The sequence below is a fragment of the Nematostella vectensis genome, chromosome 14 (assembly GCF_932526225.1).
Source record: "Nematostella vectensis chromosome 14, jaNemVect1.1, whole genome shotgun sequence".
NCBI classification, from domain to species: Eukaryota; Metazoa; Cnidaria; class Anthozoa; order Actiniaria; family Edwardsiidae; genus Nematostella; species Nematostella vectensis.
In genome coordinates, this window is record NC_064047.1 from 5,699,954 (window position 1) to 5,718,409 (window position 18,456).

Here is an 18,456-nt window from a genome sequence, read left to right on the forward strand (position 1 = left end):
TCATTTCATTTTCCCGAGCGTTATAAATACTCGAGCAGCTGATCAAACTGCGGAGAAAACCGACTGATAACCGACCTACTAGCCGAGCACTTATCGACTTTTAAGACTTGCTCTCAAAGTCAAAAGATTGTCAAAACAAATCAATCTGGCTGTGTGGGATAGAAAATGCACAGTTCGCGTTACTTTACAAACAGATACAAAGACTACGATGGGAATTTAGGAAGTTGTGATTACGTGCGCAATCTAATTCCAGAGATTTTGCAAAAGATCTCGAAAAATTGCCCTCCAAATTCGCGGTCAAATCGTGATGGCGGATTGTATGTTGGTCCCGCGGGAGTCGCTTATGCCTTTTACCACGTAGCTACAAGTGGTTTGTTCGATGAACAGAGAGAGAAACTCTTAAATACGGCATGGGAATATATTCAGGTAAGATTAGAATTGAAAACAATAAAAACACAACATGTGTGACAAGTGGGGTGTCACGCATAACGCAACTTGCGTGACGCTCTGGCTTTCCTAAAGGTTGGTTCTCACTTGGAAGTTATAGCAAGCGCAGCGCACGTTATTTTCCGATTCTCACTGGAACACAAGCACAAGTGAACTCAACTGCTTGATTTTCTTGTGCTTGACTTGTGTTTGACCAATTCTCATTTGTGTTGTGCTCCCGTTTGCGCTGGAGTCCTAGTGAGAACCGGCATTTGGGGAAGTTCTTATCCCGAAGGGGAACGTGAGGATACCATGGGGGGGTTGTCCCTTCTATATAATTTGACCAAGTGTCAAATCAGATTTCTTGGTTCAGCGAGTCTCGGTTTGCGGGCTGTTATTTGGCATGCAAAATCCAGGAGTCCACGTTTTTTGGTTTTTGCTATATATTATTTATAAAGTCCTTGTTTTCCATATTTGCTTTCTTTCTTTTCTTGCAAGGAGAAATTTGACTACCCATTTTGCTTCTAGCCTGCCAGCCGGCTCTCCAGTGGGTTAGAAAATAAAAACAGTAATTACCGAGTGCTAGCAGGCTGGGATGGGTTGGGGGGAAGTGCAGCCTGGATGCCCTGGACCAGTGCTAATATTGTTTAGGGATTTGGATTGAACTTTTTTCTTAGTCTGAGATTCATTATTTGTTGCCACCAAAAGTGTGTATGGGTGAAGAACCATTTTAATAATGAAACTTTAACAATTCATTTCAATAAAAAAAACACAAATGTTATTTAACCCATTGACTCCTGGCTTTTTTTGAGCTGAATTTACAAAAAAACAGACTGAAAACAGATACCTCCCCCCCTATTCTGAGTTTTATACAGCCCGTCAAAGTCAAACACAGGCTGCACCTAGTCAGCGGTATCCAAGTTTTTCCAACAGTGCTTTGCGGTCCCCACTTTTAATCCCTCATCGTTGTGCTGAAGCCAGCACAAGTTGATGGTTGCTTGTATTTTTCATCAAAAATACAGCTATGAGCATATTAGGAGAGTGTCTCAGGACATCATGAAGTCTTTTGGGGCATAATTGAGTGCTTTGCTTATGGATATTTGCAAGCAAAGGTGGATTCATGATGATCTTTTCTTGTTTGGCTTTGCCTGGATGAGAAAATAATATTCTAATGAATCACCACAGCTCTCCTAAATGCTGTCTTTTCTGAAACCAAATTGATTCCAAAATTGTTTACACTGCTATTCTGGGTCTGTATGACCTGGAATTGATTTGTTTGGCTTTGGGGTGAAAAGACTTATAAAAAACCATCTGACTTTGGGGAGAGGAGTGTTGACTGGCCCTCCCCTCGTGAATTTTCCCCTGGATCTCCCAGAATGCTTTGCAATCCGTAAAGACATCTTCGTGGTTGTACAAGCCTTCAAGGAGTGGACATTGTGTTTTGAGGCCATGGAAATGTACCTGGAGGATCAGAATAAAGGTATCTATTTGTGTCTTGAGCTGTGTTTGTTGATCTCTCTCCCTTGTGTGGTATTTTGAGTGTTTTATTGAGAGGGGTGTTTCTGCTTTTCTCTCCTTGTTCGATTTGAGATTTGTCAAAGAACCTGTTCTATTATTTGGCTTAAGAGTAGATGCCAACACCTTGGTTGGATGCATATCTGCAAGACCATTTATCCCTTAGACTGATGCCTGAGTATCTTTATCTTCTTGTGTTTATTTTGCATTTATGAATTTTTTGGGTTGTGGGTACTTCCCAAAGCCGGTACAGGCCGGTTGAGGGGTCAATGTGTTAAATTTAAGTGTAAAGTGATATATAATTATTTCAAAAATTATAAATATAAATAACTGAAGGCAGACTAAAGTAAACTACTGCCTCAATACAATGCTTCAAAATACTTCTTTAAATGGTGAAACTAACCTTTGTCTGTAATAAAGGCCAAGTTTGATCAAGGTTTAAGTAAAGAGATGTTTAATGCTTAGTGCCAAAAAACATGCATTTTAAACTCAATGGTGTTCAACAGTTGCACATCCATGGATCAGGGTGGTGCTCCCCCTAATTCCACAAATTTACTGTACCATCCTTATGTTTACTTTATATATCTTGGTGCCCCCATCCCCCCTCCCCTCCCCTGGGTCATTACTCCCTCCTTGGAAATCTAGATCTGCTCCTGTTCAACATTGTCCTGTTTTTGTATTATAAAATAATAAAATTTGCTGAATAGGGGCGAATTATTGAATGAAGTAGAATTAGTTTATCATTTTGCTTCTATAATTGGGGCTTGATATAATGCCAAAACATGGGAATTACCCTATTTGCAAGCTTTATTATTGCCAAAACATGGGAATTTCTTCATTAGAGAGCCTTGTTTATGCCAAAACGTGTACAAAAGACTGCCCATTATAAAACATAAATTTCACTACAATAACCGCCCCCCCCTCCCCTGGAATTTGCCCCCTCCCCTGGAATTTGCCTTTTATCAAAAGATTGCTCCTTTGATTTTTTTTTCACATTTTTTTGGCTTGCTGGAACTCACCAGATATCAATCTGTTGCTTAACTATTCCATTTTGTTACTCTGAGTAACTTAGAATATCAAAGAAAGGAACACCCCTATCAACATCAGCATCAAAATGCCCATAGCACACAACCAGGTGCCGGCAATCCCCACTAAGCACCATGTACCTCACGCGCCAGGTAGGAAGGAAGATATCAGGCATAACAACCTGGAAACTGTCAGCATTTAAAAGTTTGATATGACCTTGGCCATCCTTTGCTAGTGAAACTTTGAGTGTGTTTTCAATGTCACTGACTAGGATTTCTCTGACGACGTTAGGGACATTAACTTCTCTCAAGAACTGACCAGTTGAATTGAATATGTCTATAGTTCCATTGTCGCGGTCCGGGACATAGAATTGGTTGTTAGGAAAGTGGCATCGCCCACTTCTATAAGACGATGTGTCTCTTCCGAATTCCATCTGAAAATGGTACCAATTTCTTTGTTCATCGAAGTTGTACACAATAATTGCAGTATGTCCAAAGTCAACAACTGTTATTAGTAAGCGTCCATGACTGTCGATGTTTAATAGTCTTATCTGACTGTTAGTATCCCTGTTACATCGGATCTGGTGCGTATACTCTCCGTCTTGGTCAAAAAATACTAGACGGTCATGTTCATTGTTCAGTAAAATTACTTGCCCCATGTGTGAGAATGCAATATCCGATACATCACCATATTTAAGAGAGATGCAATTGCCAAATTGTCTGTATTTTGCTCGACTTTGACTGTGGTTATGAAAGACCCAAACTTCTTCATCCTCATCTAGAATTGCAATATCTCCTGTGTTTTTGCAAATTGTCACTCGTGTGACCGCTACATTTTTTTCTTCGTCTGATATTGTCACTTTTTCTATGAGCTCCCCTCTCTTGCACGCCCCGCAGTTCTTTTTGCTTGAACTCGCCGCTTGTGTCTTTTCGTTTTCAAGAGTTCCCAAATTCACTTCACCTTTAACAAATTTCAGCCCGTCATCGCCCTCAATAGAAAAATCTAATACCGGTGCATCTTGAATCATCTTTAACCTTTCTATATAGGTACCACTAAGTTCAGCAATTTCAGTCAAATCCCCTCTTTTCAGAGTTTCCTCAGTATTTTCAATGCACTGTTTGGATTCTCCAAGGAATTCGTCTACTTTTTTCTTCTTCGCTTGAAACTCAGAGTTACTAAACTGTTCAGGACGAGCGATTGAATCATCGACTTGTTTGATTAAGAGCTCTTTTTGCTCTCTGATAGAGCTTTTCATAGCTTTAGAGCGATCTGTTATTTCTTGATTTAAATCCTCGCTTCGTTTTCGTTTCAACTCAATTCTTGAAATTTTTTTTGTCAACTCTTTCTCCTTTTTGTCAAGGTCAATTTTGCAGTCTTAATGTCAATTCTTCTTTCCTACCGGGTGTATTTTCTATCATCCTGACCAGAAATGAGTTAGTTGGTAAGAAAGCCACTCCATTCTCGTGTGTTCGATAAAATCTTGCTTACTTTCCATCTTTTCTAGGCACAATAAAAAAACATTATGTGCACAGTCCGGTAGGCATTTGGGCGTCAAGAACACTTCCGTGCAGATAGGGCAAGAGATTTCTTCATTGAGAAAGTTCTCAATGCTTTTTTGGTCATCTTTCTTGTTTGCGGCCGCCATACGATTTTGGCGCGCTTTTTTCGCGCGCAAAAAGAGTTTCGCAACCCGCCCCTTTCATGCACTTCGCAAACCGCAAACGTGAAATGCGCAAAAAAGCATGAACATTTTTAAACTGCTGAATTACAATTTTTTGTGGGCGCAGAGAGGTAGAAAAGAAGGTAAAAGAATACAATACAATAATCTTTATTTACCGAGGGTAATTACAGGGTAATTACATAATTACAGTTTTCTAACATATAGCCCTCCCTAATATATATATGAATATAACAAAAACACAATATAAATAAGCGGCAATTAATATAAAAAATAAAAACGACATGTGTGACAAAACCTTTCCTCAAGATGAGATATGGAGGTAAGATGGAGCTTAAATACTTCACGGAAAGAGGCGGCAATTTGTTTAAGCCTTGCCTCTAGTGAAAAGCGGCAGAGAAGGGAAAGATAGGCTTTCCGGCTTCATTCCTTGGCAGAGGGAGCCTGAGCAGATTAACAAAGATTTTTTTTTTTTTTTTGCGCCATACGATTTAAGGAAGCCCATTTATCGACATCAGTTGCAAGGTTATTGAGTTTGAGTTGGACAACAGAAACACTGGCACCGGAAGTCAAAATGTTGTACCGTCAGCGAACATGGTGACGTCTGTGGATGCGGAGGTAAGAGAAAGAAAGGGGCAAGTCGTTTAAAAAGAGAGAAAAGAACCGGAGGACCGAGAATACTTCCTTGCGGTACTCCTACATTTACTGGCAATGCCTCAGAAAGGGCACCCTTAAAGAACGTTTTCTGGGAGCGATCAGAAGGGTATGACTTTAACCACTTGAGTGCTTGATCGGAGCATCCGTATGTGCTGAGTATAAAAAGAAGGGTTTGGTGGTCCACCAGGTCGACCGGGTTTTACGAGACATCACCGCTAGTAGATATGTTGTCGATGTGGAAGGGCGAGGTAGTTGATACGGCACGAAAAGTAGTGACGAAGGTAAAAAAGAAGGCACAAAAAAAACAATGAAAAATAAATATTTTTTTAATAAATATATATATATTTTTTCCGGTCAACTCTCTGACTTTTGGCTTGGCACATCGGCTTCATATTCTTTCCGTCTTTAACTCATCCACTTCATATGGATTTCACTAACCGAGCACCACAACGAGAAATCAATCCATCCGAAATCTAGCTACCGACACCGATAACGATTTAAAAAAATGTCTTGGTTTCGAAATCTGTGGTTCTGTCCAATTATACATTACCCATCACACTGCGGGTTACGACAAGATTTTCGAGTGCAACCCTTATTTGAAAATACTATAAGTATATAAATGCTCGATTTCACTGACGGTCATTTGACGACAGAACTCCCGGCGCTTCAGATCGTTGCGGGCTTGTGTCTTCTAAATCCTCTATTTTTATTTTACGGGTTATCTTCCCCAGCGTAACTTTGCTGTTGTTTCCTTCAAATTCTATGTTGCGAAAATTAACCGTTGGTGTATTCCGTAGTTTTTTCAACTGTTCGATGTAAGCTCCACTCTGTTTGGCTATGTCAGATAGATTGCTTTCTTTTAAAATTTTCTCGATGTTTTCCATGCACCTTGAGGATTTTTTTAGAAACATGTCAAATCTATTTAATTCCGCCTTTAGTTCAGTATCCGGCAAATAGAGTTGTTGGAGCAAGGATTCTTTTTGCTTTTTTATACCATCTTCTAACATTTTAGCGCGTTTAGCAATTTCTTGCTTTAAAGCCTTTCTTCTGGCTTTTTGTTTCAGCTTAAAACTCAAACGCTTATTTTTCATTTTCTTAGCTTTTTTCTTCAACTTATCTCTTGTTAACTTCAGTTCTTCCTTCAATGCCATCTCTTCTTTTGTCCCCGGTGTATTTTCTATCATTCTGACCAGAAGTGAGTTGGTCGGTAAGACCTGGCTTTTCGAAAGTTTTGTCGTCTTTCTGCAAATCGGGCACTCAATGCAATTTCGCTGACTTTCCATCCTTTCAAGACATGATAAACAAACATTATGTGCACACCATGGCAGACATTTTGGCGTAACAAATACTTCCAAACAGACGGGGCAAGAAATTTCCTCTTGAAGAAATAATTCGATGCTTTTTTGCTCCTCCAGATGATCAGTACCTCGCAGGCTTTCCGTCTCCATATGGTTTCTTCTGTTGAAAATCTTAATTAGACGATTTTGATACTACACGCTCGACTTCACGCGTCAACAACTTTTGCCAATGGCTACTTGCGTTAACCAATAAGATTTGTTGGGGTTTTCTGTAACTTGAGAATCTTGAGGAGTCCCCAGAGGATTTTTAAGTTTCTATCTCACGACAGTTGGTGCATTTGAACTCCACGTCCAGCCTCCTTTGACTGTTTACCACGCGCGAGTAGCACGCGCAACAATAACGAACTTTGCGCTGCGAAATGTTAGGAACATAAAACGCGCGTTATTCGCGGGAAAACTTTCTAAATTCACCAAGAAAAAAATGCCTAATTATCCTGACTTATACTTTCTAAACATTCGAATGATGCAAAAACTGTCAATGTGAAGTCACAAGCCATTTGACCGTGTTTTTTTATTTTTATATCTGACGCCAAAATGATCACTTATGGGTTAGTGAATTTTGTTTTGAAAATTGAGCTGGTACTCGCCATGTTGTCTTGTTTATTTACATTTGTTGCAAAAACTACAACTTTGAGGTCATTCTACCGTTACAATTTACTTCTAGACAATTTATTTTTGTTTACGAGATTACTCTATTTCGATTGACTTGAAATCGACTCCTTCAAGCCCGCCACGCTCCTGCCCATCTTAGGGCGCGTTTTTTTTTACTCGTGATTCCGGAAGAACAATGATTAAACACGAACGCGCGCTATAAAAGGGATAGCTCAGCCCCCTTTTTCACAAGCTCTCGCGCAAGTCGTCATCATTCACAACTAGACTTCATTGAGTGCGGACGTCATTAAACCGCCAAAAGATAACATGCTAAATGTAAAGCCGTACGACGAACTACAACAACTTTTAAGTACAAAAGAGTGTTATAGAGCTTTAAGGAATATTCGGGAAAGTGTTTGGAGTCCATTCTCTACAAAAACAAGAGCAAAAAATGTACTTGAGAACTCAAACACAGCGCGCGCTCGTTTGAATTGGAAAATAAAATTCAAAAATAGCGCTCGCGCGCGCTCTTTTGAAATGGCGTCATTAAAATGGGCGCGCGTACAAACAACGAATTTGAAATATTCATCGCTTCAAAACCTATCTATTCCTCGCTATTTTTTGTTCAGTTTCAAGTAAACAGCTGCTGATAAGGCTATTTTTGCATCTATAGTGTGTTACCGGCCACTCTAGAACTCTATTGTAGCATTTTGGTCTCTCTACGGAGCTCTTCACTCAGACCGCGTCCCCACGTATCCGTTTTCGTTTAAAAACACAACCTTTTTGTTACGGATACGGGTTATCGTCCACACGGAAACGCGAAAACGATGATCGAAAACGGAACGATTTGAAAATGATCTCCAGAGTGGAACAATTTGAAAACGATACCTTTCGGTGACGTGGGGACGGACGAAAACGGAACCTTTCGAAAACGATGGCGTGATAACTCAGGTCCAGTCCACTTGGCGCGCGAGTACGCATGCGCTGTAGAACTTGTTAGCGTTTTCGTATCGTTTCTGCGTTTCCGTGGGGACGGGTCGTATCAAAATGAAAACGCTTCGTGTGGACGCGGATCTTTTGGAAAAAGGAACAAAAAGGTTGCGTTTTTAAACGAAAACGGATACGTGGGGACGGGGTCTCAGTCATGTCAAATGAAGAATGACAGCTTGCGTTAGATCCAGTCCCCACGTATCCATTTTCGTTTGAAATCGCAACCTTTTTGTTACGGATACGGGTATCGTCCACACGAGAACGCAAAAACGATGATTGAAAACGATCTCCAGAGTGGAACAATTTAAAAACGATACCCTTTCGGTGCCGTGGGGACGGACGAAAACGGAACCTTTCGAAAACGATGACGTGATAACTCAGGTCCAGTCCAGGTGGCGCGCGAGTACGCATGCGCTTTAGAACTTGTTATCGTTTTCGTATCGTTTCTGCGTTTTCGTGGGGACGGGTCGTATCAAAATGAAAATGCTTCGTGTGGACGCGGATTATTTTGAAAACGGAACAAAAAGGTTGCGTTTTCAAACGAAAACGGATACGTGGGGACGGGGTCGTGTTTAAAATAGAAAAAGCGCGCGTTCGTTTATCCCGCGTTCCCATTCCGGAATGGAATGAAGGCGATTCCAACCATTCTGCTACCTGTAGCAGAATGACGCGAATGCCATTCTGAACATTCTCTACCAACCATTCCCATTCCAGAATGATAGGGGAAAAACGCGCCTTAGCGCGCGGTAGAGAGAACTCTTAAGTGCGCGCGCTGAAGAAATTAATTTCTACGAGCAAGCATATCATTTGTTATAAAAGTACAATGCTGTCTCATATAGCGGGTCGGGGGAGGGGTGGCTTGACATGGGCATTGCTCATTTGCTTTTTCATTCCCAGGTGTCTGTGCAGGATTCAGAGCGTACAAACCCGCGCAGTCAGGGGGGGATCGGTGCGTCATTTTTGCTTGGTCACGTGGGAGTGTATACCGTAGCAGCTCTCATCTCACATGCCCTCGGTAAGTGTCTCGATAAGTACCTGCCTTATCCCCCCCCCCCCCCCCCCGGCTCCTTATTATCCACCCGTCGCCCCTCACCATCTCATTATCCGCCTACTGGGGAACATTAGTCAAATTTAGTATTTCATTTAATGCCCGATCATCAACTCACGTCAGGCGCGTACCCAGGATTGGCCGAGGGGGGAGGGGTGCGCAGTCATTGGTATCATATGGAAAAAGCATAGTATTTAAAGCCGCATTGTCACCAGATTACTTAACAATATCCGATTATTTTTAACGGAAAACGCGAAAAATATTTCAAAATATTGAAAGCAGTGTGTTTATTGGAAGTTTCTTTGAGGATGTGATTGATAATTTAGAGCGGGTGGTCTGTTTAATATATCGGATTTTAATAGATTCTTTTGTCTTTTAACGGTTGAGGTTTCCGTCGGACCTCCGGAAGTAAACTGGTGACCCACGGGCACTTCCCTGTGTACGCGCCTGCATTTTTTTTTGTTATAAGGATTTGATTATATGCCTTTTTTGGTGATTAACACGTCACTTTTTTGATAGTTGTCTGTCCTTCCGTCGGTCCATCTGCTTGCTGTCTGCCTGTCTATACGACCTTCTGCCATTCTGCTTCTCCCTCCGTCCGTCTGTCTGCCGCTCTACTCATAATCTACGCCTGTACGTCCTGATTCTATCTCCTCCATAGGTCACACCAAGGAGCGTGATGCCTCTATCGCCAAAGTGCTACAATACCACGAGATCTGCAAACCCTTGGACTTCTTCAAGCCCGGTTCAGACGAGTTGTTTGTCGGTCGAGCGGGATACCTGTGTGCTTCGCTCAAACTTAACCAGGCCTTTTGCTCCCAGGTTATCCCAGACGCCATAACTGCCCCATTATTCGACGCAACAATTCAGTCAGGACGGTACTATGCACAGCGCCATCGGTCCGCAAGTTCACTTATGTATGCTTACTACGACAAGGAATATCTAGGTATTTTTCTACCTCAACTCGTCATAGACACGTACATTCTATATTGTATCCCCCCCTTATGTCGCCATAAACGAGTAAGTTCTCTTATTTATGCCTTTATGTCGTTACAGGCGCGTACGTTCTCTATAGACCGTTTTCACGGTGTTGCGCGCGCTTCCAAAAAGCCACAGACTGGCGGGCAACATCTGATCTAAAGTTGCGTACGAATGGCGGAGTTTATAGACGAAGCTATAAAGAATGCTGCCAAAGTGCTTTTTTCTCGGAGTTTTGGCGCTAGTGTCAAATTCCCCTTTCCGCATTTTAGATCATAGCTGTGGCCCGCCAGTCTGTGGCAGTTTGGATGGGCGCGCAACATCGTGAAAACGGTCTATTGTATATCTTTAAGGTCTCTATTGTATGCATTTATGTCGTAATAGGCGCGGGCCATGGTCTGTCCTCTATACTACAAATGCTGCTTTCCTTCCCACAATTCTTAACGAGCAGACCGGAAGTCGAGAGCACATTGCGCGAAGCAGTAGAATTTGTTTTGCGCTGCGAGAGAAATGGCGACTATCCGCCGGTACCAGGTAAGCCTAAAGTCAATAGATCTAAAGTCAACCCTCCGCTAACAATACTCTCGTAAGAGTAACAGATCTAAGTCAGCCCTCCGCTAACAATACTCTCGCAAGAGTAACAGATCTAAAGTCAGGCCTCCGCTAACAATACCCCCGTAAGAGTAACAGATCTAAAGTCAGCCCTCCGCTAACAATACTCTCGTAAGAGTAACAGATCTAAGTCAGCCCTCCGCTAACAATACTCTCGTAAGAGTAACAGATCTAAAGTCAGGCCTCCGCTAACAATACCCCCGTAAGAGTAACAGATCTAAAGTCAGCCCTCCGCTAACAATACTCTCGTAAGAATAACAGATCTAAAGTCAACCCTCCGCTAACAATACTCCCGTAAGAGTTGCAAATCTAAAGCCAGCCCTCCGCTAACAGTAATCCCGTAAGAGTAACAGATCTAAAGTCAGCCCTCCGCTAACAATACCCCCGTAAGAGTAACAGATCTAAAGTCAGTCGTCCGCTTACAATACTCTCGTAAGAGTAAGATCTAAAGTCAACCCTCCGCTAACAATACTACCCTAAGAGTAACAGATCTAAAGTCAACCCTCCGCTTACAATACTACCGTAAGAGTAACAGATCTAAAGTCTGCCCTCCGCTAACAATACTCCCGTAAGTGTTGCAGATCTAAATCCAGCCCTCCGCTAACAGTAATCCCGTAAGAGTTGCAGATCTAAAGTCAGCCCTCCGCTAACAATACTCCCGTGAGAGTAACAGATCTAAAGTCAACCCTCCGGTAGCAATACTCTCGCAAGAGTAACAACTTAACCCTTCGCTGTTAATACTAATGACATCCTAAAAGTCAGTCCTCCGCTAACAATAATCTCGTAAGAGTAACAGATCTAAAGTCAGCCCTCCGCTAACAATAATCTCGTAAGAGTAACAGATCTAAAGTCAGTCCCCCGCTAACAATACTCTCGCAAGAGTAACAACCTCAAACTCAACCCTTCGCTCTCAATACTAATGACATCTTTAAAGTCAGTCCTCCGCTAACAATACTCTCGCAAGAGTAACAACCTCAAACTCAACCCTTCGCTCTCAATACTAATGACATCTTTAAAGTCAGTCCTCCGCTAACACTACTCTCCTGGGTGGGCAACTCTCCTTACAGACACCTCGATTTGCCGTTTTTTATGTGACATTTACGAAGTATGAATGAAGCTTGAGAACAATCTTTTCAGGCGAGTCGCACATGCTGGTACACTGGTGTCACGGTGCTCCCGGGGTAGTCTACCTTTTCGCCAAGGCGTTCCTCGTATGGAAAGACCAGCGATACTTACAGGCGGCTTTACGGTGCGGCGAAGTGGTCTGGGAACGAGGGCTACTGCGCAAGGGGCCTGGCATCTGTCACGGAGTTGCAGGTAACGCAACACATACTGCTTGTCACGCAACACACTATTTGTCCAGGTAAATAGGCTACATTTATGTATCCTATACCATGCCAAGGCGTGAATACTACAATGTACCGGTTACCTAGACAACGGCCATGTCTATCTGGGGCCGGTTCCTGAAAGGCCGATTAACTTAACACTCGATAAACGCATAATCCCGGGTTAAAATTCGCTAATCGTAGGTTAGCTATATAATCTAAGGATAACTCACCGTTTCCGAAAGCCAAGTAATCCCCTGGTTTGAAGAGTAAAATTCACACAGGATACCCAGTAGATCAACAGAGAGCAACTCAAATTTACCTTTGGTGGTGTTATTTTCGCAGAGAAGCTCCAAAACAACTCTACATCAACTGTAATTACCTCCATTTCAATGCAAAAAGTGTCATTTGTAGGATTCGAGTTGGTGCGTGATACTAGCGAGACAGATTTATTTCAAATATAAATTTCATGTAACTTTTTGTCTGCCCCAGTCTGCATCGCAACGAAGGTCGCATAACAAAGCAAAATGTTAGGATATTTGATCCCTACATTGTTTTGTGTAACGTCTTTTTTGTCGGCAACTTCATTTTATGAAGCTTTAGTTCTACTACAAAGTTTGGGAGGCCTGTGTTACGCCAACTAAACCGTAGGTTAGCGAGTTAACCCACCTCGCGAGAAGGGTTAGATTTTACCTCCAAACTAACCCAGAGTTAGTGCTAACCAGCGTTTCGGGAACGGAACTAATCCGGGGGTAAAAATTTAATCGTGGGTAAGGGTTAATTTAACCCTGGGTTAGCGCTAATCGGCTTTTCAGGAACCGGCCCCTGTTCGTTACGCTTACCACGTGATGCACAATTTGTTACCTAGGTAACTGCTTTGTCATGTCCGCTCGTTACCTTTTTAATTTACTCATTATCTTTTTATCTAGGTAACGGCTATGTCTTCCTGCTTTTATACCGACTTACACGTGACCCGAAGTACCTCTACCGCTCGTACCAGTTCTCCGACTTCATGCAGACGGCTGAGTTTACACAGGGAGCCCGCACGCCCGATTGTCCTTACAGTCTATTTGAAGGGCTTGCTGGGACTATTTGCTTCTACGCAGATCTGATGCGTCCGGACAAAGCCTCTTTCCCTTTCTTTGATGTCTGCGCTTGAAAACCTAGGTGAATGTTTTTGGCTCAATGATCACGTGATAGAAGGAGCCGATTGAGACCTAGCAGAAATGGAAAACTGTTTTAAACATACAATGATTTAAGTATGAAAGGCAGGATAAATAGGCTACGCAGACCTCTTAGATATTCTACAGCTTGTCTGTAGTTTTTCTAGTCATAGCAAAGATGGATAGATAGATATACTGAAGTATGACAAACAGCAGGAAAAAAATAAAGGAATTAATATGTTAGTTAAATTCGGATAAATTTGCATTTGATTGTGGCGCATAATGCAATATTGGAACTACCGGGCAATTTTTGTTTGAGCATTCCTGTTACGCCGCAAAATGTAATAACCAATGGGGGAATCTTGATACAACGCAAAATGTAACTCCTTAACGGAAAATGTAAACTTTTCAACGCAAAATGTGATAAAATATTTAACGCGAAATGTAAGAATGTATGAATAGAATCAAATAATTACTATAAACCGGTAGCTAACGGCTGTTAAAAAGAGACAAAACGGTACCATATAATGATCAAGTAAAGGTTTTGAAGAATGGTTGCATGCGCGTTTCCAGGATTGGCCAAGGGGGGGGGGGGGGGGGGGTCATATCAGGTATAATATGGACATATGGAAAAAGCAAAGAAATTGAAGATTCCTTGATAAAAAATGACTCACTTTTTGACCGCCAAGGGGGAGGGCACCCCCCTGCGCACGGGCCTGGGTTCTCCATTTCGAATCGAAAGGTAAACCCAGGCCTTTTTTTTTCGCGTGTCACGTAGATCCAGTCCTCTTCGCGTTTCATGTAAACCCGGTATCGCGTTTCGTGCAGACCTAGTCCTATCGCGTTTTTGGAAGATTCAGTCCCCTCGAGTGTATGCGGATCCAGTCTCCCCGCGTTTCATGGGACTGCAAGATACGCGAGGGGACTGGGTCCACATGCCATAAAGTGCCAACAGGTAGCTCGTATTAACAACATAACAAACGTGAAATTGCAATTTTTTATTTAGAATTTATTTAAAAGAATCAATATAACAGTCCCATGGACGATTTGCTTAAATTTGAATCTATAAAAATACTGCAAGCGTTGCGATCAAGTTATTTGTTTTAGTTTCTTGTGGAGTTGTGTGAGACAAGTAACTCTAATAATGTTCAATAATTAAAAAGCTTAACAATTCATTGAAAACAAACCATTTGCCGTGTCTTACATTGCCAGTCTTCAAGAGTTGCTCTAAGTGACATGTCAAATGGAAGGAGAAACAGTCACTCAAGAAATCGAGTCAAAAAATGACGAAAGAACAACGGATGACTGCGCTCTGTTATTGGAAAACGAATCACGGCAGAATACCAAGACTCGGCTCCTTGACTTTCTCATCGGATTTGTATTCATAACACCAGTGTTTGTGCTCTTCTGGAGCTCAACATGGCTACTCCAAGACCTCTTTACGCCTTCCATTTTTCCACGATCACCTAGACTCGAGCTGGTAGTCTCTGTGGGTACGAGTTCATTTGTAATCCTCGCACTTATGATCACACAGAACAGAATTCAGGAATATCTGGAACAGCGCGGTAGACTTTTCCGAGTGTTTATATGGGGTTTCTTGGTTTATATTATTGGTGTTTCTGCAGTGGTTTTCTGGAGGGGTGTATGGAAAGCTATTGATTGTGTAACCGGTAAGAGTATCTTCAGTGCTTTGATAAGCCATACACTTGGTTTTGTTATACTATCCGTGTGTAACGCCGCATGTAATATTACTGCGACCCCGGTGTACATCCTCAAAGACAATTTCGAACCTGTCGTGAAAGTGGAGCTACGTGTCGGCGAAGTCAACCATTGGGTACCTACGAAGGATATAACTGCGCGGGCTTATCTCATAATCAACTCTATTTTTACGGTCATTGTCGTTGGAATTTGCGTAGTCTCGTTCTGGCGGGGGACATGGATTCTAGTGGAAACCTCCGGTGCTAATTTAATCTCTCCCTCGCTACAAACTCAGCGTGTTTGTGTCTTTTTTGTCGGCTCCGTGATCCATGCCCTGTGTTTTTGGTCTAGTAGACCTCTTGGTGATTTCATAGCACAATCCACGTGGTCACGAAATGTGAAGACGGTGCTAGAGCTGGCGTATATCTACGTGCAAGGGATAGGTGTGGTATCCCTGTGGATGGGATGGTGGTATGTGGGGGATCTCCTCATGACACAAGGTAAAGCATCGTTTTTATAGCTTTCTCTGTCAATTCCTTTAAGGAGGTCAATGGGCCATTCCAGCTATAAGCTTGCGCGCATTACTATAGAAACCTAGCTCAACCACCAGAATGCAGTGCGGGCCTTTTTAACCCTATTCAGACTGGGCTTTTTTTAGGCTGTCTGTGACTGGGGGGGGGGGGGGGGAGGCTAAAAGTGTCACCCCTCCGTATTTCATGAACCGCTTAGGCTATGACCATCAAACTCACAGACAATGATAACCAGCATGCAAATAATCGTCACGCCCTATTTTGGGTGTGGTCGAATTAATTATGACGTCACAATGACGTCATAACGATGTCCATGTTTCCATGTTGAGTGCGCGCGCATGCTTATGGCTAGAATGGCCTATTTAGAATAATATTATGATAATCACATAAGTTTGAAGGAAGTCGTGTTTGCTACGTCTTTGTTGGACGCAAACTCTTATAGACCCAGACCAACAGGTTTCTCGCCCCAAGCTGTTTTATGCTATTAAAACAAAAAAAAGCCATTCAAAGTAACATAAATTTACTGAGGCATTAAACAGATAAATGGATAAATAGATAATTAAACAAAAAAAATTCATTATGCAAAGCACACCGGTTTTTGCACAAACATATGACATACTTTCTGCTCAGGGACAAAAATGTCATACATCTATAAGTCAGACCCTTTTGTATGTAAAGCCAATTTGTGGTCATTCATATATTTTCTTTTAGTTTGTAGTCCGCCCCTGATGGCCTCATTGTGCCATGTGATCTCCGTGATTCTCTTGTTCAGCGGAAAGTTCGCAATTAATCTGCTGTCAACGCCTGCTTTTTGCCGAATGCACACTGCGCATGCGCTGGAGGGATTTAACCTCGGTAGTTACTTTGGGATCCCTGTGCCACCTGTTATACCAAAGAGAGCTGACGATGATCTCACGGAGACCTCTAATTTGAAATAATTCAAGGGAATTTACCCGTGGAGGATAAGATGGACTTTACCAAAAATTCAAATTTTCAGATTCACCCACGTGAAGACTAATCCTTGATGGCTGTTGATCCCTGTGGTTGGTAATGAAACATAGGGGCTGAGGATAGCCAACTTGGCTTCCTGTGACGTCACGCCATCAACCACAGGAAGCCAGAAAAACGCGAGGGACTAGGCCGACCTGGCCTCCTCCTCAGGCATCTTGACTGTTTTTTACTTTCAGTATTTTTATGAGTTGGGGTTCCTGTGGCGAGTTGAAACCGGAACCGGAAGCCGGAAGAGTGGAGGGGGAGAAATCTTTCTTTTCACTAACCCAGGCTCCCACTCTTTCTGAAATACGCAACTGAAAGACCAAAATCGAAAAAAAAGCCTTTTTCCATACTCGAAAGGACCTGCGGTAGTGGCTAAGGCCGACCAACACGTGTTTTGCTTACTTTGACTTTGTCACTAAATCGGGAATAAAGTCACACCATACCAACAAATATATCTGGAAGCCAAGGCAAGAACAATGCACTTTCAAGTCGCCTTTCTTTCACTGAACGATCTACCGTTTCTCTCTACGTGTTAACATTCCATCTTTTTCCTATTAGTAGAACATTTAACTATTAGTCAAAAGTTATTACGTTTCGTGTTAAACATTTATAACATTTTGCTTTGAAAGTTATTACGTTTTGCGTTAACATCCCATTTTGCGTTAATTATTACATTTTGCGGCATAACAGCATTGCCTCTTTGTGAACAGAGACATCAATTACAGCAAGGAAAACGACGTTGTGCTATATGGCTATTCTCTTTTTTAAGGTTAAATTGAACAGCCTAAATATCTGCAATAAAAAAAATGCAACGATTAAAGAGGGGGGCAAGGGGGGTGGGTATTTTTTTCGAGGTCCGACCCGCTCTTTTACCGCAAACCTAAACCGCACTACCGTAGTGAGAGGGTTTCTCGAGATGCAGTATTCAGCCTTTTTAGCGACCGAGTAACGAAAACTCGAATTAAACACAAGCGGGATAAAATGTTTTGTGATTAATCCAATATCAACATAAGTCTGACGTGTTTTATTTGTTGGGGGGAGGGGTAGGGGTACTAAGCCCCTGTTTGGGCCCCAGCGTATAAGTGCAAGAAGAACGGGAAGTTTTAATAATCTCACGTCTATGTTACGCTTACGTCGCGTGAAAACCGGATCGACGTGAGCAAAAGCGGAACATAAGCATAAATTAACCAAACTCGTCGAGGAGGTATCGGCACTAGACTACGAACTGAGCATGCGTAAGTCCCTTGCGCTTACGTCGAGCTGGTTCTCACGCGACATAAGACTTTTTCGCTTACGCTTACGTGGTCGTGAGAACCAGCCTTTATAGTAACAACGCCTCAACCAAGCGGGATAAACGGAGCTCATCGACGCGGTAAGCTCAATGTCTGCATTTCTGATTGAATGCAAGCACTATGAATCCCATAAAACAAGATGCCCGATGCTCTAAATGATAAAAAAAATTCATAGCCAGACTTCTCTCATCCTGTGACGCTCGACCGTACTGAAAAACGCAAGACTAGTTCCAGTACCGCGCGGTTAAACCAGCCTTTTTGTTTTCAAATGGCGGCAAACTGTCACATTTTGGATAATGCTAAGAAAACTAGAAACATAAGCTTGTAAATTTTTTTATGACTCTCTCATTATCACACAAATCTGTCATCTTTTGTACAGTAGGGTTTTATTGCTGTACAGTTAGTCAAAACAGCGACTGAAATCAGCCTTTCGTACCTTTTCTCGAACGATTCAACACTACGATTGTGCTGTGCTTGTTTTCGCAAGAGCACGCGCATGCGCATACGTTATTCAGCACTGTCGCTGCGACGAGCTCGTCACAATATGGCTGAGAGGCTCTGGCACCCAGGGTA

General features: G+C 42.3%; 3 protein-coding genes across 3 annotated transcripts; 2 read left to right on the forward strand and 1 right to left on the reverse strand.

Moving 5' to 3' along the window:
• Window positions 1–66: 66 nt before the first annotated feature.
• Window positions 67–13,921, forward strand: LOC5513920 (lanC-like protein 3). The gene is made up of 6 exons (XM_032383381.2): window positions 67–426; window positions 9,139–9,256; window positions 9,951–10,235; window positions 10,652–10,801; window positions 12,017–12,196; window positions 13,134–13,921. The coding sequence occupies exons 1-6, from the start codon at window positions 166–168 to the stop codon at window positions 13,361–13,363; spliced, it is 1,224 nt and encodes a 407-aa protein (XP_032239272.1). The 5' UTR covers window positions 67–165; the 3' UTR covers window positions 13,364–13,921.
• On the reverse strand, window positions 5,611–7,127 carry LOC125559821 (tripartite motif-containing protein 5-like). The gene has a single exon (XM_048721693.1). The coding sequence runs from the start codon at window positions 6,748–6,750 to the stop codon at window positions 5,932–5,934; it is 819 nt and encodes a 272-aa protein (XP_048577650.1). The 5' UTR covers window positions 6,751–7,127; the 3' UTR covers window positions 5,611–5,931.
• A 54-nt stretch (window positions 13,922–13,975) lies between the features above and the next one.
• LOC5513919 lies at window positions 13,976–17,573 on the forward strand. Its single transcript, XM_001634087.3, has 2 exons — window positions 13,976–15,565; window positions 16,307–17,573. The coding sequence occupies exons 1-2, from the start codon at window positions 14,611–14,613 to the stop codon at window positions 16,531–16,533; spliced, it is 1,182 nt and encodes a 393-aa protein (XP_001634137.1). The 5' UTR covers window positions 13,976–14,610; the 3' UTR covers window positions 16,534–17,573.
• Window positions 17,574–18,456: the final 883 nt, after the last annotated feature.

Excerpts from the sequence above, each read along its gene's own strand:
- LOC5513920 (XM_032383381.2), top strand. The coding sequence starts at position 166 with ATGCACAGTTCGCGTTACTTTACAAACAGATACAAAGACTACGATGGG. Across the intron at positions 427-9,138 it reads CGGCATGGGAATATATTCAG|GTGTCTGTGCAGGATTCAGA; the intron begins GTAAGATTAGAA and ends TTTCATTCCCAG. Across the intron at positions 10,236-10,651 it reads CTACGACAAGGAATATCTAG|GCGCGGGCCATGGTCTGTCC; the intron begins GTATTTTTCTAC and ends ATGTCGTAATAG.
- LOC125559821 (XM_048721693.1), bottom strand. The coding sequence starts at position 6,750 with ATGGAGACGGAAAGCCTGCGAGGTACTGATCATCTGGAGGAGCAAAAA.
- LOC5513919 (XM_001634087.3), top strand. The coding sequence starts at position 14,611 with ATGGAAGGAGAAACAGTCACTCAAGAAATCGAGTCAAAAAATGACGAA. Across the intron at positions 15,566-16,306 it reads GGATCTCCTCATGACACAAG|TTTGTAGTCCGCCCCTGATG; the intron begins GTAAAGCATCGT and ends ATTTTCTTTTAG.